General features: G+C 47.5%; 1 protein-coding gene across 4 annotated transcripts in view; it reads right to left on the bottom strand.

Annotated features, from left to right (window-relative positions):
- The window catches only part of Appl2 (adaptor protein, phosphotyrosine interacting with PH domain and leucine zipper 2), a 46,413-nt gene extending 23,525 nt beyond the window's left edge, over positions 1-22,888 (bottom strand). For 2 of the 4 annotated variants that reach the window (XM_036169582.1, XM_036169581.1), the window contains exons 1-4: positions 22,581-22,888; positions 14,176-14,274; positions 4,163-4,222; positions 3,640-3,711 (exon numbers count right to left, since the gene is read on the bottom strand). In XM_036169582.1, the coding sequence (XP_036025475.1) occupies positions 3,640-3,711; positions 4,163-4,222; positions 14,176-14,274; positions 22,581-22,634 (285 nt within the window). In that variant the 5' untranslated portion in view covers positions 22,635-22,888. Of the gene's footprint in view, positions 1-3,639; positions 3,712-4,162; positions 4,223-14,175; positions 14,275-14,565; positions 14,741-21,925; positions 21,992-22,580 lie in introns of those variants that run through there. The other 2 variants (XM_036169584.1, XM_036169583.1) reach the window with 2 other exon arrangements.
- Positions 22,889-25,462: the final 2,574 nt, after the last annotated feature.

Below are 25,462 nucleotides of genomic sequence, written 5' to 3' on the forward strand. Positions count from 1 at the left end.
ACTGCTGACATGGTTTCACTCCTGCAGGGGGCACCAGACACTTCTGTGTGCCTCAGTGGCTCGGCTGGATGTCCTCAGGACACTCTCTTAAAACACGAACGAGGTAGGCCTAGAGGGCTCTCACTGCGGCACCAGTGACGCTTGCTAAAGGTGTCTTCAGCTCACAGTCCTCTCTGCTTTCTGTACAAACCCTAGCTCTGTGTTCTCAGACAGGGCCACACCCTGCTAGACACACAGTGCACTGGCTGGCACCGAATGCAGTTGCCAGCAGGACTCTGTGCCTTGCCACCTCACAGGCCTGTCAGCAACCTCACTCACAAGGGCTGTAGCCACACCAGAAAAACCAGCCTGCTGGGAACTGACTTGGGTTGGCTTAACCCCACACCCAGCAGAGGCCAGGAGAGCCGTGGAGGAGACAGAGGACGATGCCATCGGTGCTAGCATCTGTGTGCCAACTCTCCAGCCTGTATACCTGGTTTTTCACTCATCCTGTGAATTAGGGCCATTTACAATCCCCACTTTACCCACAGGCAAATAACTCCCTAATCTAGATCACAAATTAATGGCACAGCTGGGATGTAACCATGCTAGGAACGCAATCAATCTCTCTCCACACACAGCACACAGTGTGCTCTGTATGTCACAGTGCTGCCCAAACCACACATCCTGGACTAGGCACCAGTGATGGATGACCAGTGGAAGGGATGTCCCCAGTGTGGGTGACTGGGGGCGAGCAGCTCGAGATCACTTCTGTGGTCAGCCGTCAGAAGGCTGCCTTCAACAGTGACGGTAGTCAGGAAGGCCACTGCCCTGTGCGTGCACGTCTACAGGGTTGCCCTCTGGGTCATGGGTTAAAGATCTAAGGTCAACCCTCTGCCAGCTAAGGGAACACCAGCTGAAGTGTGGCGACTTTCTTCTGATAGGAAAACAAGACAATGGCCGTATCAGTCAGTTCCACTGGGGTTGGAGGGCTGAGATTTTTCCTAGAATGACCGCAGTAAGAAATGGAATGTTTTTCATCAACAGCTGATGAACATCAACAAGCAGGGTCTGCCTCCCACCCTGTGCTTCCAGATGCTCTGACAGGAAGTGCTGACGCACACTGTGAAGGAGGGAACTCAGAGGACACTTCTGGATGACTCACAAGAAGGACCTCATCCCAGGACATCTATGAAATGGGCCACATAGGTCTCTGCTGTCTGCTCAGTTGTTCTCCAGGGTCGGCTGGCTCAGCTTTAAAGACTCTGGTACAGGCAGGGAAACTATCTCAGAAGCTATTCTCTTCTCATACCTATACCTGCTTGGCAGCAGCCTAGTCTAGACATCAGGAAGCTGTGTGAACTCTGACCCTGCAGACCAGTCACTGCATCTGGCTGGTCATTGTGTCCTTTATATCTCCTAATATAACCGTGACTATTGTGAGTCCCCGAACCGTGACCCATTCTTACAAATGACTGACCCCAATGTACAGCCAGTTAGTCAGAAGGTTCACAGCCTGGCCTTACAACTGGCACCTGAAGTCAGGGCAGGTGTGTAGGACTGGGCCCTTCACTGTGGGACCCAAGGCTTCCTGCACGTGCTGTTAAGTACAGCAGGGAAAACAGTCTGGTGGTCCTCTGCCCACTGTTCAGTGGGACACGATAAAAATCTCAGAACCGTACGGCCTGTTTACTTCTCCAGTGCCTTCCACAAAGCCCCGGGGCAGGCGGCCTGGCACTGTGGTGAACGGCAGTGTGGTGACTGAGTAGAATGCAACTGGTCCAGAACCGCAGGCCCAGTGCCTGGCCAGGGCATGTGCTGTCCCGCTTAGGCCCCCATTTACTCTGACAAGCACTCTGCAGACTCTGAAAGCTGGAGCTTCTACATTCCAGGGCCGCAGAAGTCCCCCGGTAGCAATCGCACTGGAGCTCTGAGGGTGTCTTTAAAAACCAGTGCTGAAAAGGGTAAGCAGGCTACAACCCACAGCTCCAGAGAAGCTAGGTAACAAGGAGGACCCTAAGAGGGATGCATGGATCACCCTGGGAAGGGGAAATGGATGAGATCTCCATGAGTAAACTGGGGGCTGGGTGGGGGGCAATGGAGGGTAGGGAGTGGGGGATGAGAACATGAGGGAACAGGATGGTCGATCTGGGGAGGGACGGAGCGGGATAGCAATGAAAGAGATATCTTGATAGAGAGAGACATTATGGACTAAGGGAGAAACCTGGTGCTAGGGAAGGAAGTTCCTAAGAACCCACAAGGATGACATCAGATTAAACTACTAGCAATAGTGAGAGGTTGCCTGAACTGGCCTACACTGGTAATCAGATTGGTGAATACCCTAACTGTCATCATAGAGCCTTCATACAGTAACTGATGGAAGCAGATGCAGAGACCCACAGCCAAGCACCAGGCTGAGCTCCAGGAGTCCAGTCGAAGAGAAGGAGGAGGGATTATATGAGCAAGGGGCATCAAGATCATGATGGGGAAATCTACAGAGACAACCAAACCAAACTAGTGGGAACTCATGAACTTTAGACCACCAGCTGTGGAGTCTCCTCGGGACTGGACTAGGCCCTCTGCATAAGTGAGACAGTCATTTAGCTTGGTCTGTCTGAGAGGCCCCTAGGAGTGGCATCAGGATCCATCCCTGGTGCATGAGCGGGCTTTTTGGAGCCCACTACCTATGATGGGACACTTTGCACATCCTTGATGCAGCGGGGAGGGCTTGGTCCTGCCTCAACTGAATCCTCTTTTGGAGGAGGGGATGGGGATCAGGAGGAAGGCTGGGGGCAGGGGGAGCAGGAGGATCTGGAGGGGAAGGGAAACTGTGGTTGGTATAAAAAAATGAAAAAAAAATTATTAAAAAAATGTATATAAAAACAACAACAAAACCAGTGCTGAAATCAAACCCATGGCCTGTCACATGCTAGGCAGGTATTACAGCACAGAGCCACATCCCCAGCCCACTTACAGTTTTTACAAGTAAAATTTATGTAATTTCCTTTAACAATTGTTTCCATAAATACAATATAGTTACAAGAAAAGGTGTACGAAATCTTTTGTAATGGGTTGAACTGGGCCTCCATCAAAGGACACATCCATCTGGAACACAGGCATGGGAGCACATGGAAACAGGGTCTCTGCAAATGTAATCTGGGATCTTAAACGAAAGTACCCTGATTTTCCAGGTGGCCCGAGTTCAGTGACATCGTCTTTATAAGAAAAGACACAGAAGAGAAGCACAGATGACAGGAAGACCACACGAAGTTACAGGCAGACCTGAGGGAGGCTGCCATGAGCCAAGGCATGGCAGAAGCCCCAGCAGCTGCCCAGAGAGAAGACTTCCACCTAGACCCTACAGGAGTGTGGTCTTGCAGAGAACTTGAGCTCGTCTTCTGTCTTCCGAGACTTCAAGAGAATGAATTCCTATTATCTGAAGCTGTCTAGCTGTGGAAACATGTCAAGGCAGCCCTAGAAACCAGAACACTGAGTGCTCAAAAGTCCCTGTGGTATATTTTCTCTCCAAAAAGCAAACACAGTGCTAATTCCACTTCTATTATGAACTGCACCTCAGAAACCTGAGGAGGTATTCTCAAATGCAGAGGAGCCAGAATAGGACGAAAGAAAGTTCATAGAGAAAAACTTTCCATGCCTCACCTCATCCATCACTTTGGAAAAATAGTGTAGTGTAGAAATGACTTCTTCATCACCTTTGCCTAGAGCAAAATTCTAGGACAAGAGAATGAGAAAATCCAGGTGTTAAATGATGCAGGAATTTACTCCAGAAGCTCACCCACAAACCCCACACTGGCACCCACTCCCTTTCTTCTCCCAGGGCACACCCTGTCAGGCTCCCTGAGAGGTATACCAACCCTCCCTGGCCACGCCTTTCTGTCTGGACACGATGGTTTCTAGTGTTCTGTCCCAATGGCTGACACTGAGTGGCTCGGCTTTCCTGGAGACCAGGGACACTCATGGGTAGTTGATTGGCTCTAGGCTTCTCACAGAGGCTTTGGGATGACCCCAGTTACATTTTATCAGTGAGGAAGGATAGAAGGAAAAAAGAAAGGAAGAGAAAAGGGAAGGCTGCAGGAGGGCACAGGGACCTTTGGAGGGTGCCTTTCAAAGGGACCGCCTGGGTCCTGAGCACATACTGCGTAGGGCAGCACCATCAAGTTACCTGTCTTTCATATGCCAGGAGCTGCTTCGAAAGCTGCTGAGTGGCCAGGCACATTTCGTTCTGTAGGGGGAAGAGAAAAGCGAGTGTGTCAGTTTTACAGGCCACCTCAGAGGAGCCTTGACAGGAATGTGTGAGCCTGGGAAGTGACCGTTCTTCTTTCTAGACAGTCTCACTATGTAGCCCAGGCTGTCCTGGAACTCACGAGCCTCCTCCCTCAGGTTTGGACCACCACACTTGGCAAAATTTGTCTGGCAATATTTAGAGGTCAACTAAGGCATATCAAAAGCCTAAAGCTTGCTTTAGAACAAACTGCTCCTTCTGGTCATTCAGTCAGTAAACAAGGAGTGAGCAGACACTATCCCAGTCATGGATGTGTGAGGGAGGGGGCCATCAGAACAGGGCCCACATGCAAGATAAGGACTGCAAAGGAAAGGCCCTGGGTGACCAGGAGGTGCCAACACCAGGATCTCACTGGATTCTACGGCAAGCTGCCTACCAAAGCAGGAAGCCAGGGAGCTGGCCAGGCGCAGCAGCTTCCCAGAGGAGGACCCGGCACTGGGGAACAGCTCTCAAGAGCTGCCTGTGGATGGTACCTGCAGGCTGCAGAGCTCGGAGGCAGCAGAGGCAGGTTGCCACGTGCAGACTCAGAGCCCAGCCCTGGGACCTGACACCAGTGACAGCTGTGACAGAAGCAGGGTCATCCCCATGTTCTAGAAGACGGAGAAAGCACTGCCTGGGGAACTCAACTGCCCTGCAAGGCTCTTGTGCTGGTTCAGTGCCCACCCTGTCCCCAGCCTGTCACCTTCCTGCCTCTGGCTCAGCAATGCAGCAGACCTAGGACATAAGTCTCCTGCTTCTAAAGCTGTGTTCAAGCTGCTCTTCAGTTGAGGATTATTCCCAAGATGGTGCCAGAGCACAGTGAGTCCCAAGGTGACTTTTGTGGCCTTGGCCTCCACTCATTCTTTCTCTGGGGCTGCTGTTTTTTCAAGGACAAGTCCTATACTCAAGGGGACTTTTTTTTTTTTTTAAAACTTTGCATGGGTGTCCTCTGCCTGACCAATCAGAAACAAAACCCATATTCTGGGACCTTCTCAACAAAACAGGCTACAGTTCCCTGGCGACCTCCATCTGCCCTATGGAGTAGGTAAGACTATAAAGCACCACAGCTTTCTCCTTCTTTCCCAGAATATCGTCCCACATAGTCCCACGCTTCTGCTGCCTTAGCCTGCCCTGTGTACTGCTCCTTTGGGACTGATGAGTGGCGGTCACAGAGTCAAGGAAGCAAGTGAACACACACACAGGGCTCCATCATTTGTTTAGATGGGGCAGGCAATGGTTCTTGGCACAGAGCGGCCATTCAACAAGTTTGATGAATCAATGTATGAAAAGGTTAAAAGACTCATCTAAACTCCAAATTTAAAACAATACCTGCAATCAAATTGTGAGCAAAAATTCCTAACTATATAGGGTCACATTACAAATGGCAAAAAACCACAAAGGCCAGATGAAGACGTGGCTGATCCTCCATCTACAACAGTGATGTTATGAAGAGAAGGTCTCCTCCAGGGGTTACACAAAAGTTCCTTGCTTTGAGTAAGATGGGCATGTGTCAGGCTGGCATCTGGCGGAGGCAGTCCCCTGTGGGTGGGATTTGCATACTCAAGAATCATAAAATAGCAGCTAATACTGACAGAGTGCTTAGTTCACACCAGAAACTATACTGTATGTGCTACCTTGTTAATCTCAGGGTCCCTGTTGCAGCTTGAATATCTATTTGTATCGATGTGTAAGAGTGTGTGTGTGTGTGTGTGTGTGTGTGTGTGTGTGTGTGTGTTTGCGTGCGCGTGTAGATGTCTGCTGATGCTCATGGAGGCTGGAAGAGGGCATCAGATCCCTCTTCCAGATCTGGGTTTCAGGTGGTTTGGAACACCAATGTGGATACTGAGAACCCAACTTGGGTCTTTCTTAACTGCTGAGTACCTCCGCAGCCCCTCACTTTACAGATGAGGCAGAGACTGAGCACAGAGGCTGAGCGGCCTGCCAGTGTCACGCCCTTGGCACGGCAGGGACAGGAGTGCAGGCCTGGCTAGTTCTCCACTCCACTGCTTCTCACAGCCTCTTTCTCGGGCATCTCACTGAGGCTGAGGCTGGCCTCCAACTGCTGTTAAGTTAAGGATGACCAACTCCTAGCTGCTCTGGTTTCAGCGCCCACAACCCCCACACTTTCTTCACTCCACAGTAGTGCTCCCCGACACTGAGTTCTCAAGAAGCAGTCAACAAACATGGTAATAACCCTCAGACACTCCACCAAGCAAGGCCTGCGTTCTCAATGCTTCTGTCATGTGCTCTGACACGTGCTTGGGATATAACTAAAACCCTGCTAGGGAGCTGCTGTGAGACTGAGGCCGTTCTGAGCTGAAGGACACACTCAAGTGCCAAGGACACAACTCCGCAGGGCCTTGGGGAGGTAGGACACAGCACACAGAGCACAGGAGCTACCGCCATAGTGACTGGGGACAAGCGCCCACTGCTAGGCCTGGCCTCACAAAGCTTCAGTCTGTTTCCTCCCACAGGAGCTCACTGGGGAGCAGGCACTCACAAAAGGCGGTCTGCAGGCCCTGCCAGAACTGAGCACAGCAGGCGGCGCCTCAGCCCAGCCTCACCCATCCCTAGGCCCGACTGAAGCGCTCACCAGGGGGGCCGACAAAACCTGTGAAACTGGGGCTTGGGCCAATCTTCAGCCAATATGCAAGTGGCAGGTCTGAAGAGGGCCTCTTGTTAGGAACACAAAGACACACTTTGCTGGGACCTAGACAGCAAGAGAGGTGGCCCTGCATTTAGGTTCTGATGGGAGTTCTAAGAGTAAACATGCTGTGTGTGTGTGTGTGTGTGTGTGTGTGTGTGTGTGTGTGTGTGTGACCTCAACTGTTAGGCTAGGCTCTACCTCTCAGCTACATACTTGACCTGTGTCATTCTTTTCGTGGTCCTGCACAACTCTTAGGCCACTGTCTACGTCACAGGAACTCTTAAAAGACAAGCTGGGGCTAGGGGTGTAACTCAGTGGCAGAGTGCAGCATAAGAAGAAAAAAAAACAAGCTGACAAAGGGTTTGCAGACGGCTCCTCCTACATTAAAGAACCTCTAGTCTGTTGCCACAGCAGAGACCCGGGGTGGGGAGGAGCCCGATGGGCATCTGAGCTTCTGGCAAGGAAATGCCTATGTCACCAGGCCAGAGAGGCTCACTGGCCACAAGGCCACCTGAAACCACCAATAGCCTCCGTGGGCAGCACCCCCATGGCAGCTAGGAATGGTTAAGCTGAGACTGAGGAAACTCACCTGGGGTCACCATGGAGAGCCATGTGCTTAGAGGTCTGTTCCTAATGGCACTGATGTGGCCTGAAGTCAAGAATCTGAGAAGGGCATTCACCCTAGCAGTCAAGACCCACAGTAGAAGCCTAAGATGGACTACGAGAGAAGAAGGTGAGCTGACAGGCTGGCAGGTAGCTGACTGTCTGGGAAACAGGCAGTGGGGTGCGCAGATGAGTTGTGGAAGCAGAGTCCCCTGTGGCTGGAGAGGAACAAAGCATGGGTGGAGGGAAAGCAGACAGAGTCAGGAGCTGATGTGAGAACTAACTGAAACACACCAGAGGTGAGCCAGAGTGCCCCAAAAGAACTGCACCTATTCTTGAGGCAAACATCAGGAAATGGAAAGGAAGCCAGAGAAAACAGAAGTGCCAGGCCTGTACCTAAGAGGATGAGGCTCACCACCATAAAGGCCTCCGAGGCTGCAAAATGAAGCACTGTGAACCCCACATGCAGACCGGGCAGGGGTTAGCTCTGTGAGGCTGTTTCCTGAGACCACTCAGCTCTGGTCCACACACCTGAAGCTACAAACTGCTTCTCCACCTCAAGCAGGGAAATAAACCTCAATTTGACTGTCAGGACTGTGAAATGTATTAATTAAAATAATCTGGATTAAAAATTAATGAAAGGAAGACAGTCACTCTGGGTTCAAACACTGGGGCCCACCTCCAATGACTACAAAGTTACCAGGTTCAGAAACCAGACTTGTTCTGTCTGGATGAGAACAGCCTCTGAGAGAAAGCCCAAGCTGCTGCTGCCATTGGTGGAGAGCAGTGTGTCCAGAACACTGCATGGAGCCCAAGAGAGACTTCCAGCTTTTCCAATTCTGCCACGTGACAGCTGTGTGACCCCAGGCAATCCACACAACTTCTCGGACTTAGATTCTTCCCCAGCTGTTATAATAACCTTATTTTTCTTAGTTAGGACAGCTACATGAGACAGTGAACAGGAGGTGCCTGACCTGGTGTGAGACACTTCCACTTCCGTGTGTCTAACTAACAGAAGAGCCCTCTCTTCTGTCTATCTCTTTGTCTGTGGGGTCAGATAAAGGACAATGTGGGTTCAGGGGATTAAACTCAGGGCTCAGACTTGGCGGCAAGCATCTTTCCCTGCTGGGCCATCTCTCTTGCCCAAGAACTATGCGTAGAATTTAAATCATTTCACTCCCCTTCTCTCTCATCTTCGCTTCAGCTTGAGATTACACCATTTCCTTGTCCAAAACAGGCTTTTAGGGTGCAGTTTCCAGATCTGTTTGGGGTGCACTATTTCTATGCCCCTCAAGTTTGGCGAAGAACAGCACAACTTTGTTTCAGGCTGGCCAGGGCTTCATGGTTAAGACCCCATCTCAAGCAAACAATAAAAAAGCAAAAACCCAAACAAAAGAGAAGAAGAGCTGCAGAGATAGGACTGGATTAACCTGCCTGCTGAGGGGAAGAAACAAGCTTTAACGTGGTTGTCATTTGAAGAGAAATTCATCAGGGGTGGAGTTAAGAGCACTCACTGCTCTTGAGGAGGACTAGAGTTTGATTCCCAGCACCCACCAGGTGACTCTCAATCTCTTATAACTCTAGCTCCAGGGACCCAACACCCTCTTCTGGTTTCCAGGGGTACCAACACATATATATGTACGTACGTACACACACACACACACACACACACACACACACAAATAAACATTTTTGAAAACTTTATCTAATTTATTAAAACACTGCCACACACCAAAGGCACCAACCAGAGGCTTGTCTTCTGTTAGAGGAGAGAAGGTGGGCACTAAGAACCATCAATTTTACTAACCCGCCAGCAGCCTTCCTAACCACAGCCAGAGCCACCACTCACCTGGCCCCCATCTGTATGACGGCTGAGAGGATGATCTAAACAGCTCTCTCCTAAGCCTGAGTCAGTCCAATGTTTAAAAAAATGAAACAAAACAAAAACAACTCTAAACCTACTTAGGAAGGAAGCAATTAATTATCAGACACACGGACTTAAAGCAAGCACCATATTAAATGTATTGAATGCAAAATCTGTGCCAACGTAACTGCACACACATCTTTATGTTCTTGTTTAGACACCTCAGGCATCTGAACTTATCTGTCCTGTATTCTGAAAAGCAGCAGAGAGCCCTAAACAACCAGCTTTTGCTCCGTTAGTAGTAAAGGGTGCTCGCCTTCCTCGGCAGTGAACAGCCATCATGAGGGCTCACTCAACTCCTAGCATGGGCTCTTCAGCCAGCTAAGAGACAAAATGGGGCCACGCAGACCCTTGCCCTGAGATGTCAATCCCCTTGCTAACTTACAGGCTCATTCCAAAGGTTAAGCCACATGAAATCTAAACATCCCCTCAAACCAGCCATAGTAAGGGGGTCTGCTCTCAGAACTCTCTCTACTTTTCTCTTTGAAAAATTTAATTGTCACGTTATCGGTCTTTGTGTGAATATAGCAACAGTAGTTAAACATTACTATGCATTGCATATACATACATGTGATTTTATTTACCCAGAGTCTGTAACTGAATTAGATAATTTGTATCCTAACCTTCAAAGAAGGCATTCTCTTCTACTGGGCATATAAGAAATAATTTAATAAAACAGCAACAACAACAAAAACTACCTAATCATGTAATCATCAAACTAATGTATTAAGACCTGAATATAAACCTCTACAAATACTCATCTACAAGACTGCACCTTTCAATATTCTATCAAATGCCTTTGTTTTTGCCAGCTAGAAGCCATATCTAATTATAGGACAGAAGGCTAAGGTATAAACATGTACATTTAGCACATAACTTATATTCTATGATGTAATTAATGTTAGTAAAGATAAAGAGGATATTTCGTATAAATCCAATATATGACAGCCATTTCTTTATGTTAGATTCCAGTCTTTCTTTGAGTCCTGAAGTCATACTGAATGTCAACAGTAACTTCAGAGTCCTTCTTTTGTGTTCCCAAAGATCCCTTGGCCTTTCTCTAAGTTAGTCTGTGTGTACATAATGGATGGAAAGTGTTCCTACCCAGAGAGCACCTGTTCCACTCCCAGTCAAAACCTACAGCTTTCTATTCCGAGACAGCAACCTTAATTTCACTTTCTCTACTTTTCCTGTTCTTCCTCCTTCTAAACTAAGCCCAAAGGATGCTCACTAGAGAAGAATCCAAAGTGTACCAAGCAGCCTAATTAAAAATACCTGTGTCTCACCAGCCATATGAAATTACTTTTAAAATATAATGGTGAAAAACTGTATCTCACTAAAAAAAAAAAAAAAAAAAAAAAAAAAAAAAATCAATATATTTAAGTGTAAAACATTTAAGGAACAACATGAAATAAAACCAAGAAAGCCAGAGGCAGGCGAATGGCCAGAATGAAAACAGAAAAGTATTACTAGCTTAAAATATACACATATCAAAGCAAGCAAAACACATCTTAGCCCTTCCAATAAACCTGAAAAACCACTGCCCGCCTGTGCCAATCTGGATGCTGTTGGTGGCCAGCTGTCCCTAGGGCATTTCCGCAGCTCTGCAGCTGAAGCCAGAAGGGAGGGGGTGCTGGCCAGTGGACAGACCACATGATGGTCATGTGCTCTGAGTTAGGAGCAGGCCCCAGCTTTTCAGTATGCAAGACCTACTTAATTCTGGCACAATGTAGTTTTCTGGCTCAGAAGAAAAGAATGCGTTAAGGAAGTGTTTTGACTCTTCAGCAAACGGTTGTGACAATGTGGAAGGCAGAGCAGGGATGCCTGTGAGTGGAAGACACAGAGCCACTGAAGTCATGTGCCTGAAGGCATCAAACAGGAGCAGGGCCATCCAACGGCAGTATTCAAGATTACTAAACAGCAAGCAAGAAGGTCAGAGATAAGACGGTCAAATTTTTTCCTATTGTATAAAATTTGGAATACTCAGAGAAAAATACAAAAGCATTTAATATAAGTGATCAAGTAAAAACTTAGAAAAGTCCTCATGTTCCCAAGTTCTGAAAGGCTCATCAAAGCAAACGAGACTATCACAAACAAGTACACAGCCTCCTGAACATTAAACTAGTCTCACCGTCTGAGACGAGGGTTCAGTAGCAGAACACTTGCCTAGCATGCCTCGAGGCCCAGGTTCAATTATTAGCACCGCAATAAACCCTTCCTCCCTCCCTCCCTCCCTCTCTCTCTTTCTTTCTTTCTTAGGCAGGGTCTCACTGTGTAGCCCTGGCTGGCCTCAAACTCAGAGGCTCACATAAAGGTGTGTACCAGCAAAAACACTTCCTATCACTAAGTTCTTCTTACCTGACGCTAGTTCCTGAGTCTCCGTCTCTAGCCCTGAACTCTGGCCCTGAACTTTCAACAAGGTTCTTCTTGTACTCCAGTGCCCCATGGACCTCAGAGCTTCTGTTCCAAGAGAGATCTGTGAGCTGGGTGTGGTGGCATGTGTCTATAATCCTAGCACCTGGGTATCAGAGGCAGGAGGATCATGGGTTGAAGGTTATCATCAGCTACACACTGAGTTCCAGACCAGCCTAGGTCTCAGAAACTCAAAAAGAGGCCAGGTGGTGGTGGTGCATGCCTTTAATCCCAGGACTCTGGAAGTGGAGGCAGACATGGGTGAGTTTGAGGCCAGCCTGGTCTACAGAGTGAGTTCCAGGACAGCCAGGACTATACCAAGAAAGATCCATGTGCCTGTGCCTCTTCCTGTGTTCTCTCTTCTGTGGTTACAGTCAAGGTCTAGACACTATCTCTCCCTCCCTTCCCCACTTCACTATGTCTGCTTTAGAACTGACACACAGGAACTGTACACATTCATAGGGAACAGTGTGACACTTCAGTACAGTGTACATTGTGTAATTACCACATAAAGAAATCACAACCACCACAATCACCCTCCTTTAGGGTCTCAAATAACCACAGAGGTTAGTTACCACTTGGGGCATTACTGGGAAGTGGCAGAACCTTTGAGAAGTGGGGTCTAGTGGAAGGAGGTTAGGCCCTTGGAGTGTGCCCTGAAGGGGACAATGGAACCCAGCCCTTCCTCTCGTCCACTTCTTGGCCACCATCAGGTATGTGGCTTTCTCCACCATGCTCTCCCACATCACCATCATAGACTTCTTCACCACAGGCCCAAAGCCACAAAACCAAGTGATCATGTACTGAAACTGCAAGATTGAGCCAAATAACCCAGGTCACCTTGTAAACTGATTTTCTTGGGCATTTTGTCATGGTAACAGAAAGCCAACTTATACCCCACCCAGGCCTTCACACATTCCATAGTAATTGTCTATCTCCTGACCCAATGTAAGCTCTCTAAAGGCAAAGACTAGGGCTTTTTCTCATGGTGCATTATGACTAATAACTATGTACAACCATATTTTTAAATTATACTTTATTATTTTCTTTTGTGTACACATGTATATTTACATATGGATATACGTGCCACAGCAAATGTGTGGAGGTCAAAGAACAATCTGTAGGAGGTGTTCCCTTTTCTACCCCGTCAGTTCTGGGGCTGGAACTCAGGCTGCCATGCTTGGTACAGGTACCATGGCCCTCTGAGCCATCTTGCCGGCCCTGCTCTGCCGGATGATTACAAGCTATACACTGCTGTCTGTGGTATTTTTATCATTCATATCATGGATGAGAATAAAGAATGTAAGTACATTCAGACTTAAGGATCAATGAAAACTTTCTACTGATATTCCAATGTGTACATTCTCTATTTATGTGACACACAGTCACATCTTCCTTAGAAAGTGACATATGTGGCAGTTCTTATTTGTAAAGAGATTTGCTTTTGCTACTCAGCAGTTTGTTTTGCATGGGTTTGCAAGTCAAGATATTTGTTCCTCAAAACAAAGAGGCACCCCATCTCCAGAGGAGAACCCTTGAAAAGCCATTTCTTCCCTCCCATATCAACATCCAAGACTGCCCAATGATGAGAAAAACAAACAGCATCCAGACACTGAGCCCACTCATTCACAATGGGAAGAGGAGACTACAATGTTTCCCTTTGGGGTTGGATTCAAAAGAAAACCAAAAGCAATTCTGTGGGTTCTCTCCTGGTGCCAGTCACAGGAAGATCAAACTCTGTCTCAAACATGGGAAACAAGACCATCCTTGGTTTTCTGAGGTGAAGAAAAGTAAGAAAAACAATTCTGATATGTGTATGTTCATGTTTGGGGGTACATATACATGCACGTGAATTTCCTGTGTCCTCTCTTGGAAGCCATCCACCTTCCTGAGACAGTCTCTCCCTTGGGGCTCACATAAGCCAGCCAATGTACCCTAGGGATCTGCCTATCTGTATCTCCAGCTTGGGAAGATACTCGCATAATACCATGCCCAGTTTTGTTATGTGAGTTCTGGGGTTTCAACTCAGGTCCTCACTAACCATCTTCTCAACCTCTGACCAATTTTTTTTTTCTTTTTTTTTTCCCTTTGGTTTTTTGAGATAGGGTGTCTCTGTACAAAGCTACATACAGCTTTGCACCTTTCCTAGAACTTGCTTTGGAGACCAGGCTGGCCTCGAACTCAGAGATCCTCCTGGCTCTGCCTCCCGAGGACTGGGATTAAAGGCACGTGCCACCACCACCCGGCTGGTTTTATTTCAAAATTTTAAGTGAAGTGTTTTTCAGACTCAAACTTTTCATCCTCCAAGAGAAGGGGTGAGCGGCATACCTGTGCTCCATAGACACGCTGCATGGCCTGTAGCAGCTGGTTGGTGTAGTCTGTGAGGGTGCCAGCATCTTCTTCAAATACACTCAGCAAGGAGCGAGTCTGCAGGCAGAGACAAAAGGGTCAGTCAGCCTTTACACTCAGCACAGGAACTATCTGGGCCCGGAAGAGCAAGTGTCCATCTGGTGAACTCTAATCTCATCCTTTCCACCACAGAGCAGGAACAGGCAGATAACATCTGCTCAGGACCAGAGAAGAAGGCCCATTTCTACAGGCTGGGCTTGTAGCCCAGTGTAGAACAGCCAGCTGCCAGCACCTGAGGCCCTGCTCTCACTCCTAGTACCACGGGAGAAACCACTCAGGACAATTATCCATGCTGACCTCAGTGCCTACCTATGCACGCACCATCCACTCAGTAATCAGCGTCAGATAGGGCAGCCTCTCCCTCCAGTCCACGCAGGGAACACCAGACCCACAGCACTGTGCACCAGGTATGGTCACCCAGCACACTCAGCCTCCACCAGCTGCTTGCATGTCTGCAGACAGGGTGCCCCGGAGACTGTCACTGTTTCTTCTTAAGATTCCACACAGTCAAATTCTGTGGTGGTAGGGAGGGTAGGATGGGGGAGGGGGAGAACTTTTAAGCTCCCGGCCAGGAAACTCCAATGTCCTGGCCCAGTGGTAGAAGCTCTTGGCATAAAACTCAAATGGTTCTGCTGGCCCCTTCCCTCAGGAAGAATCAGTTCTCAGGGCAGCTGACCAATGGCAGAAACTGGAGGATAGTTCTTGCCAGTTTCATACCTAGAGCTCAGCACACCCTGAGCACTATTTGGTCAAGGCTTCACATAACAGAGACCTATTCACATATGTGAATTTGCAACAATGGTAAAAATGAGACAAAAAGGGCACAGGAAGCCTTTAATGAGGTCATACACATAGTGCTTTGCAAACCATTAATGCTCAATGTTTTCTTACAAATGAATTTCAATTCCTTCTTCTTAAAACCCATCTAAGCTTAAATAAGGTTAGAATTGGTCTATGTGGCCACTATATCTGCCACCCCTGGGGCCTCCCTGCTGCTAGGCCACCACCTAGTGGGACCAGAGCTCCCTGGGTACAGACACTCCCAGAGACTAGCGTAAGGATCTGAGCATTGGGATCTTCACTTCTCCCCACTAGGCCTACCCTTGACTTTGCTCCACAAACTGGGAGGTTCACAGCAGAGTGCTTATCCTCTTTGCCCTGGGTCTTCCTGGCCAGAAGTAGGGGCTTGAATACTTAGCTAACGAAAGAACTGCGAGCGATGAACCATGAACCAGAAGACAGCTTTGTACACAGTTCTCCGTGAGGACAAATGCTCACACAGCACGGACATCTCCTGCCACAAGAGTTCCTCAAACTTCCTAAAATTCAAACCCAGAGCAGGAAATGTGCTGATCCCAGAGTGTAAACAAAGACTACATCAAATGACATACTGCTAAATAGAATGTGCACACAAGTATGATGTTTGATTATTAAAACGGTGGTCTGCATTTAGCATCCATGGCATTTGCCTCCCTGCTCTCAGCCAGCATGAACCATCCAGAGGACTGAGAGTTAGGGGCCGAGCCTGCTGGGGGTCTTGAGGGAGTTGTGATGTGGGGGATGACATTTATTATGGAGACAATTCTCTCTGGTGCTCATAGCTGGTACTCAATGCTTTAAATTTAAAAGGTGGTTTCATCTTAACACTCCAGCAATGTGCTTATCTAAGAGTGGCATCCCACCAGTCTATAAAGATCCAAATACCTTCCTTACAATAAATGGCATGTCAGGGAACAACAAGAAGTGATACAACTGGACTGCAGACATTTTAATTCTTAGAAATGTTACTTGTTCATTTAGCTGAATCCTAATTCCTTCTCTTAACACTCTAAGGCATAAGATAAAGATGAGAGATGGTTAAGAAGAGAAGGCTTACACAACCGTCTTCCACAGAGACCGCAGGAAGAACTCTAGTGGAGCTCCTCCTGTCAGACACTGATAGACATGGAACACTTGATACTTTATCTAACGTAACAACTTCATAGTCAGATACCGTGGTTACATTAAATTCACTTACAGGGCAGTTATGGAGTGTGCTCTACCTCTGATCTGGCCTCCTCTCTGCTGCTTATAAGCTACGGTCCACACTGAGGGAAGCCAGGGCAGGCGCTCCAGCAGAAACCATAGAGGAACATTTACTGCTCACTTTTGGGCTCATTTTACACAGCTTCCTTATACAGCCCAGGGTGCCCATCCCCACCAATGTGCTGGATCCACCTACATCAATGAATAGTCAAGACACCCAAGACCAACCCCATAAAGACAATTAGCTGACTCTAGCTGTGTCACACTGACAATTAGAGGTAAGTAGGATGACCTCCAGAGCTGGGAAGCGGACAGGTTGAGATATAAATTAGTCCACTGCAGGCCCATGCTGTCAGCAGCATCAAGTTTCTCACAGTGGGTGTGCTCTGTGGGGCCAGCCCAAGACACTGGCCACTGGAGCTGGGCTCTCTTTGACCATCCCTCTTCCTTTCCTTGTTTTGTTTTTCCAGACAAGGTTTCTCTGTGTAGCCCTGGCTGTCTTGGAACTCACTCTGTAGACCAGGCTGGCCTTGAACTCAGAGACCTGTCTGCCTCTGCCTCTGAAGTGCTGGGATTAAAGGACCACCATGGCCCTGCGAGATCATCCCTCTTTCTATCAATCGCCTACAGTTAACTGTCAGACAAGTGCATCATGGTATCTTGCCTTGTTTTAATCATCTGGGCACTGGATTTAACTAGATAGTGATCATGCCTGGTAAAGAATGCCCAGCTACTGAAGGACTGCTTTCCTACACACAGTCATCAGCATCCACTGTGCTCAGTGTGTGGGTGGAGAGCGGAATGCCCTGACACACAGAATGGACAGAGGCAGGAAAGGCATGCCAGAGTCTTGCTAAAAGACTAGTGTGTACTGAGTGCAGACACACTGGTGTGTACTAGTGCAGACACACTGGTGTGTACTGAGTGCAGTCACACTAGTGTGTACTGAGTGCAGTCACACTAGTGAGTACTGAGTGCAGACACACTGGTGTGTACTGAGTACAGACACACTGGTGTGTACTAGTGCAGTCACACTGGTGTGTACTGAGTACAGACACACTGGTGTGTACTAGTGCAGACACATGTGTGTACTGAGTGCAGTCACACTGGTGTGTACTGAGTACAGACACACCGGTGTGTACTAGTGCAGTCACACTGGTGTGTACTGAGTGCAGTCACACTGGTGTGTACTGAGTGCAGTCACACTGGTGTGTACTGAGTGCAGTAACACTGGTGTGTACTGAGTACAGACACACTGGTGTGTACTAGTGCAGTCACACTGGTGTGTACTGAGTACAGACACACTGGTGTGTACTAGTGCAGACACACTGGTGTGTACTGAGTACAGACACACTGGTGTGTACTGAGTACAGACACACCGGTTGTACTAGTGTAGTCACACTGGTGTGTACTGAGTGCAGTCACACTGGTGTGTACTGAGTGCAGTCACACTGGTGTGTACTGAGTACAGACACACCGGTGTGTACTAGTGCAGTCACACTGGTGTGTACTGAGTGCAGTCACACTGGTGTGTACTGAGTACAGACACACTGGTGTATACTGAGTGCAGTCACACTGGTGTGTACTAGTGCAGACACACCGGTGTGTACTAGTGCAGTCACACTGGTGTGTACTGAGTGCAGTCACACTGGTGTGTACTGAGTGCAGTCACACTGGTGTGTACTGAGTACAGACACACCGGTGTGTACTAGTGCAGTCACACTGGTGTGTACTGAGTGCAGTCACACTGGTGTGTACTGAGTACAGACACACTGGTGTATACTGAGTGCAGTCACACTGGTGTGTACTAGTGCAGACACACCGGTGTGTACTAGTGCAGTCACACTGGTGTGTACTGAGTGCAGTCACACTGGTGTGTACTGAGTGCAGACACACTGGTGTGTACTGAGTGCAGACACACTGGTGTATACTGAGTGCAGACAGTAACATCAATCCATTAGGGAGTCACTGAGGTACACTGGCACAGGCACACTTGACATAGGCTACTCACTCTTCAGAACAGCTCAACTCAGGAGCTACTTCCATTCTCATTTCATGCACATGCACACAAAAGCTCAGCGGCAGAATCAAAGTCCCAGGTAACTGGCAGGCTCAGGGTTTGACTCCATCCTTCCCTACTAGCCTACATTCTAGGGAATATCTGCTGCCAGACAAATAAGAGCAAGCACTCTGTGGGCCTGGCCTCAGCTCCACAGCATTCCTTTACCTCAGAGTAAACATCCAGGTGTTACCCAATCAAACAGTCCTGACATTCTCAATAGCACACAATTGTGTAAGTGTCCAATTTCAATAGCACTCATACTTTATTTCTTTCAAATGTAAGTTAAACAAAGATTTTATCCCTCTAATTTGGTTTAGGGAGAGAAACATCTTAACAGAATCAAGTCTACTGGATGGAAAAATGTGTTATACACAGAGCTACGGAACAAACTCCACAATGAAGCCATACAAAACCAGGCATGTTTGGAGGCATCTCACTGAGATAAAGAAAGGCCTGATTGCTGGGGAGGACTGTTCCCAGCTAGGCCACTGCATGACCTCAGAACCACATCTTTCATCTCTCTGTTTCCGTTATGCCAACTGCCAAAGAAACAAAGCACAAAACACATCACCAAAGAGTGAAGCAGTACTTCATCCCCACCTCACTGGGAAATCATACTGCACACAGGATGAGCGAGGGTGCCTCTGAAGAAGGATGCAGGATGCACTGCTGGGGCTCAGGGCTGTGTCTCTGTCCCTATCTATTACAGCAGGACTCACACTGTCCTGGAACAGACCGTGAGCCAGTCAAGGACAGGTATGCCTATCAAGTTGACGGTCATGTTTCCAGCAGCTAACAGGGCTGGCCAGCAGGGCAGAGGCTCACAAACAGTGATGGAGACACATCTCTCCACCCTCTAAAATACTCACGTACCAGAGATCAGCAGAAAGAACACAGACACTAAGACTATTCTGCAATATAATGTGTAACCCTGCACACTCAAGAAGAAATGAATAGTTGTGTCTAAGGCTCGTCAACTTCTATTCAGCACTTCTTGGGACAATCAAGTAAGTCCTGTGTAACCAGGCTACTCAAGCAATCCTCATAACTCTCCCACCTCCAACAAGAAGAAAAAAACAGCTCATGGGTTCTCAGTATCTTTTGTTCTCCTTGGGAATCAATATTTGGGCCCCTAGGAAAGCCAGGTGCTAGGTAACAGGCTAACTTAAACAGCACCCCAAGGCTGAGGAAGTAGCTCAGCACAGAGCACTTGCCTGCTTGCACTGTAAGGCCTGGCTTCACTCCCCTACACCACAAAAACAAACCCCTTGATTCCTGCTGCCTGCTTTTCTTTAGGGTACACAGTTGATTTCTCTGCCCCTTTTCCACCTTACTAAATGACCTGTCTCAAAAGACTGTTGGACAGACCGGGTGTAGGAATGGAAAGCATTTAGAACATGGCTGGCACATACCATGTACGATCCAGGCATGTTCAACCCATAACTCAAGAGAGATATGAATGCAATTCAATGCAAAATCACAGCATTCTTACAACATTCAGATTTCTGTAATTTTTTTGTAACTTGAGTACATGGTTCTCCAGTGTAAATTTTGGAGATGATAATGTAGCCCAGAGAAGTCAAAAGGATGGACCATCCTGAACTCTAGGCATTTGCTTCTTGTTTAATTCTTTCACATAAAATGAAAGAAATGGTTTCAGTTCTACCCAGTTTCATAGCTCTGGGTCTCCTGGGAGTAAAGCTGCAATCCTGCACCTGCTACAGAGAAAACAGAGACAGCCAAGCTCTGAGAACTATGAAAGACTCCTAAAGCTAGCTTCTACCCCACACAGCAGCCACACTGAGAACCCTGATGAGAGAGAACCAGTCTCAACAGCAATGACAAATTTCCTACACGTGGCTCAAAGCGTAAAGGCACTTGTTACCAAGTCTAACAATCTGCAATCAATCCTTGGAACCCACACTGTGGAAGGAGAGAACTGACTTCCACAAACTGTACTCTGACCTCAACATACACATGGCCACATCCACACACCTACATCAAGGGTGAGGAAATGTCACAGAAGAGTGGGGGTGAGAAGAATGGGGTGAAGTGTTATGAAATGCTTCGTCTAGACACAACTTGGCCCTTCCACTCATGAACTCACAGCAATGTGGTCATCTACACAAGATAATGCCAGCCAACATCCCAGCACTGAATGGAGGCACTCAGAGGCCCCACCCTCAGCTGAGAAGCTACTGGCTGTTGATGGCTTCTGGGAGGGAGAGTCAGTTTTCTTTGGGGGTGTGGCTGCTGGGAGGTCACCCTGATTGGGCCCCACACCCAAACATATAAGGTAAGAATTAATTAGATTTTGTGTGCTATTAAGCAGGGAGGGGGGAGGGGAGGACAGAAAAATGGGTAAGGGAACATGCTGAGGGGTGTCTGGAGAAAGGGGATATGATAAAGATACACTATGCAGCCAGGCAATAGTGGCGCACGCCTTTAATCCCAGCACTCGGGAGGCAGAACCAGGAGGATCTCTGTGAGTTCGAGGCCAGCCTGGTCTACAGAGTGAGTTCCAGGAAAGGCGCAAAGCTACACAGAGAAACCCTGTCTCAAAAAAACAAAAAACAAAACAAAACAAAACAAAAGATACACTATGCAATATATGAAATTATTAAGAAATAAAAAATATTTAAAAATATTCCTTACAAGAAAGATAACAAAACAAAGGACAGAATTAAATAAAGGCTTTGTAACTTTGCAGGGAAGCCAACTATCTAATAAACCTTTACTAAAGAAATAAATGTTTAAAAAAATTAAAAAGGAATGCCAGATAGGAATGATAATGCCTCTAAACATTGGGGTTTTTCCCCCCACACACAGCTCAAAGTTGTAAATCACATAGATAGGATATAATTTTAAACTTTCCACCACCTTCAAGACCATCCACTCCATTCCCCTAGTTTTCTGTAGAATTTCTGCAGATGAGAAAACTGAGCTAACTAGTACAGCCAGAACTGCAACCCAGGTCTCCAGACTCATGTCGGTGTCTTTACACTTCTCCCAAAGCTGAGCACACCCTTCAGGCCACTCAGCAACAGTGCACACTCACTTGGGTGAGACCCTAAAACTCTACAGCATGCTATTTCTGTGAGGAGAGCCTGGCTCAGCCGTCATGACTGGTTAGGAAAGCAGTCTATCTTTGACCTTCCGTGTTCATAACCATGACGATTAACACAGACTTCCATCCACTTATGTTCAGAGCCCAGCAGCAGGTGAGGATGGCTGAAAGGCCTTCCACCACATGCTGTGGTCCAAACCAAACACTGACACCCATACCTGTACAAAGAGGCCTTCAAAAGTTAGCACAATAGGTGCCAATCTATTAAAAAAAATTAAATCAATTTAAAAAATAGGCTGGGCATGACAGCACTCAAGGCTAGTTCAAGGCTAGCCTGGTCTACACAGCAAGTTTCAGTCCAGCTATGGATGGCTACTTAGTAAGACCTTGTATCAAAACCAAACAATGGGAATTGTAACAATCACAGCTTGCTTACACATCCTTACTAGCCTATACGAGGACAATCACAAATAAACGAAGACTGGACACAGGTACACTCAGCCCCTTTGACTTACACTACAAGGGAGCGGTGCAGAAATGTAGGTAAATCCGTCAAAGTTCCATCTGGGAGGCACAATTCACTTAGGAGGGGGAAAAAAAGGAACACAAAAGGAAAAGAGAAACTGAGAGAACAGCTTAATTCTTTCTAACTTTTCAGGGACAGAGACACTAAGGGATAAAGGGACTTATTTAAATAAGCTAGGGATACTATACCAGAAAAGCTATGAGAGGGTAGGAGGTTAAGAGAACAGTAGATCCCTAGAGAAAGGCACGCTGAATTCTGAAGCAACGTCCCTGCACTCATGTGCTCTATCTGCTTGCCAGTTTTCACTCTCCAGCTCAAACAACTTGATTCACATCTCCAAGATGCTAATAAAGCCCCCGCCCCCAGCTCCACCCCGTGGCACAAATGGGACAAATGCTGTCATTTTCTCTTCACCAGTGGAAAAAGTGCCAAAGGGAAGCCTGGGTCGGCTGGGCGATGGATCCAGGTTTTCTCTGATTCCCATCCCGGCCCCTGCATTCATTCGTTCTCACCGAATCGGTAGTACCAGCACTACCTGTGTGCACAGTGCTGACGTCGTCTTCTGCTCGACACTGCTTAAAAACTTACTTGTCCTAACCTCACTGTGAGGCGGACAGCGGTTACCCCGACCTCCCGGGCAGTACCTGGGGGCTGTCCTGCAGCGCCTCCTCCAGCAGGAGTTTGTCCACGGCTGGCATGGCGCGGCGGCGAGGGAGCGAGGGACGCGAGGCTGGGGATGCTGGGCGCCCGGGGGATGCTCGGCAGCTCTCTGGGGATGCTGGGCGCTCCGGGGACGCTCGGCGGCGCTCCACAGATGATCGGCAGTTCTCCTCGGACGCCCCGCGCTCCGGGACTGGTGGTTTCGCTCCCAGCCCGCGCCTGCCCAGTGGCCGCGGCCCGCCTCTCAGCCCATCACCCTGCCGCCAGGATCAACAGGAAGTGTGGCGAACGCAAGCGACGCCGAAAACGTAGCGGGAGTGAGCCGGGAAAACGGAAGTGTAGCGACCACGCTTCCGCCTGACCCAGCGCTTGGGACCCTCCGGGCTAAGGCGGTGGGGCTGGGTAGTTCCGGCTCCAGGCCGCCATCCCCTGTACCCTTGGCGGAACTCCGGGTGGGAAGATAAGCTTTTATCTGCTTGCGGTTGCGCAGTGTTTCTTCTGAGTGGGAGGAGATAAGAGTGAACAGATTTTGCGCCTGTTTTCTGGCCTCTTTTCTTTTTCTGAGACAGGCTTTTCTGCACCCCAGGCTGTCTTCTTACTCACTATGTAGCTGAGGATGATCCTGAATTTCTGGTCCTCCTGCCTCCCCCTCCCAAGAGTGATGAGATAGCTAACAGGCATGCCCACCAAACCTGATTTATGTGCAGTGCTGGGGATCGAATCCAGGGCTTCGTTCGTGCTAGGCAAACCTCTAACAAAGTAGCCACATTCCCAGCCTTGGTGTCTTCTTACTTTATTTTTTAATTTGGGGGCTGAGGTGGGAGTTGGGTAGAGCTGGAGTGCGACTCAGCAGTTATTGCAGAAGACCTGAGCTTGATTCACAGCCTCAGACTGGCGGCTCACAAGTGGCTGTAACTCCAGCTCTCTTTGGTCTCCTGGGCACTGCTCTCACGTGTACATATTTCCTGTAGAAGGATGCGCGCGCACACACAATTTAAAACAAAAAAAGCTATTATATTTATATTTAGTGTGTGTGGTTTAGAAGACAATTTGTGGGAGAGTTTTCTCCTTCCAACCATATTGGTGCTGGACATTAAACTCAGGTGTCAGGCTTGAAGGTAAGTGCTTTTAACCACTGAGCCATTTCGCCAACCTCTGGCCTCTTTTTTTCAATACCAGGACAGCCCTACACTTCTCACACTGATTTTACTAGATAAATCAACCACCTAAACAGCTCAGAGCACAGACATTATGTGGGTGTGCAAGTGTATCATCTATGATATTTAGATCACTGCTGTCTGATTTGGGCCATATAATTAAGTTTCATCCTCTTGGTTCATTATGGTTTGTCTTTTTGGAGGATTTCATAATGTAATTTTCAGGATTGGAAGGGATAGATAATTTAGTTCTGTGATGTCATTTAAAAGAACACCAGAGATGAAATAAATGATTTAGTTAGGACCATACAATACAGACTGGAGGAAGAAGAAAGAACATGGAGAAGATCAAAAGGGGAATTTGACATATATTGAAAACAAGAGTTTCAGCTGAAAGTCAATATTATTTGTCCAGTGAGATGTCACCAAAATCAACAGAAGGGTATAATACTGTACAAACTCCACATCTTGTGGTGCCCACCTGAACAGTTAGTATTGACTGAGATCGGTAAGATCAGGGGTCACCAGTCAGGGGCTATTTAGACTAGGTTAGCCCTGGCTATCTGTGAGGAGCCATCTTAAATTACTTTAAGTGGGAAGGTGTACCCTAAAAGTGCAAGGCACCGTTCCCTGGGCCTGAGTCCTGGACTACATAAAAGAGACATGAGAGAGAGAGAGAGAGAGAGAGACATGAGCACCAGCATTCCCTTACTTCTGCTTCCTGCCTGCAGGTCCAGTGCGGCCAGCCCAGCCTGAAGGTGTGGTGCAGCCGACTCCTGTGGGTTCCTGCCTCCAGAAATTCCCTGCCCTGAAAACTGAGCCAAAATAAACTCGTTCTCCCTTAAGTTGCCCTTGTCAAGTTATTCTAGAGATACCACCAGATTCAGCAGGCAATCTGTGTTTGCAAACACCACTGAAAACAAACTCTGACGTCATTCCGTTAGTTCTGGCCTGAGCTATTTATGTCTTCCGTGCAGAGTCCCCTCCCTGCCCCCGCCCCGCTGTATTCCTTATTTTCTTCGGATGAGATCATGCCCACGTGTTCCTTTTCCCTCCAAATACTGTTCAATTAAATTTCCCTCATACAATCTTCCAAACTGTCCTGACCAAAACCTGCCTTCTTCAAGGTCAAAGACTCAATTCTCCTCTTTCACTGACTGTAAAGAATAACACAGGATATGATTAGCCCAGAGGAAAGAACGTATACCCTTTTACTAGAAAACAGAAATTAAAGGAGTCAGTGCCCCACAAAACCCTTCAAAGGGCTCAGACATCTAATGGGGGGAGGGTAAACCGTATTTTTTTTTTTTATATATCATCTTCTAATTAGTTTACCTTTATTTGAACAGCAATATTCAAAACTGGTTAAATCACATTCTTACACAACTTTAGTCCTTTTCTGCATGTTCTTGCTACATTATCGGCTAAATGGTCTTAGTGGGATTTCTTGGCACTAAGTACCATTTATGACACTTTTTCTGAGGGAAAATGTGTCTCCAAATCAAAACAACTAGTTACAAAACAAATTAAAGTTTAAATTCACTTCATTAATTATTCTTACAATCATTCTTTCCCATAATATTCACTACTGAGCATTAAATACTCTCTCCCTTGCTTTGCTGTCTTGATTATGTAAGAGGAATTTTATGTAAACATAAAAAGTGTCAAGTCCTTCATTAAAGTGTATGTGCTCGTGTGACACTGTGGTC

Source organism: Onychomys torridus, chromosome 20 (assembly GCF_903995425.1).
Source record: "Onychomys torridus chromosome 20, mOncTor1.1, whole genome shotgun sequence".
Lineage (NCBI taxonomy): Eukaryota > Metazoa > Chordata > Mammalia > Rodentia > Cricetidae > Onychomys > Onychomys torridus.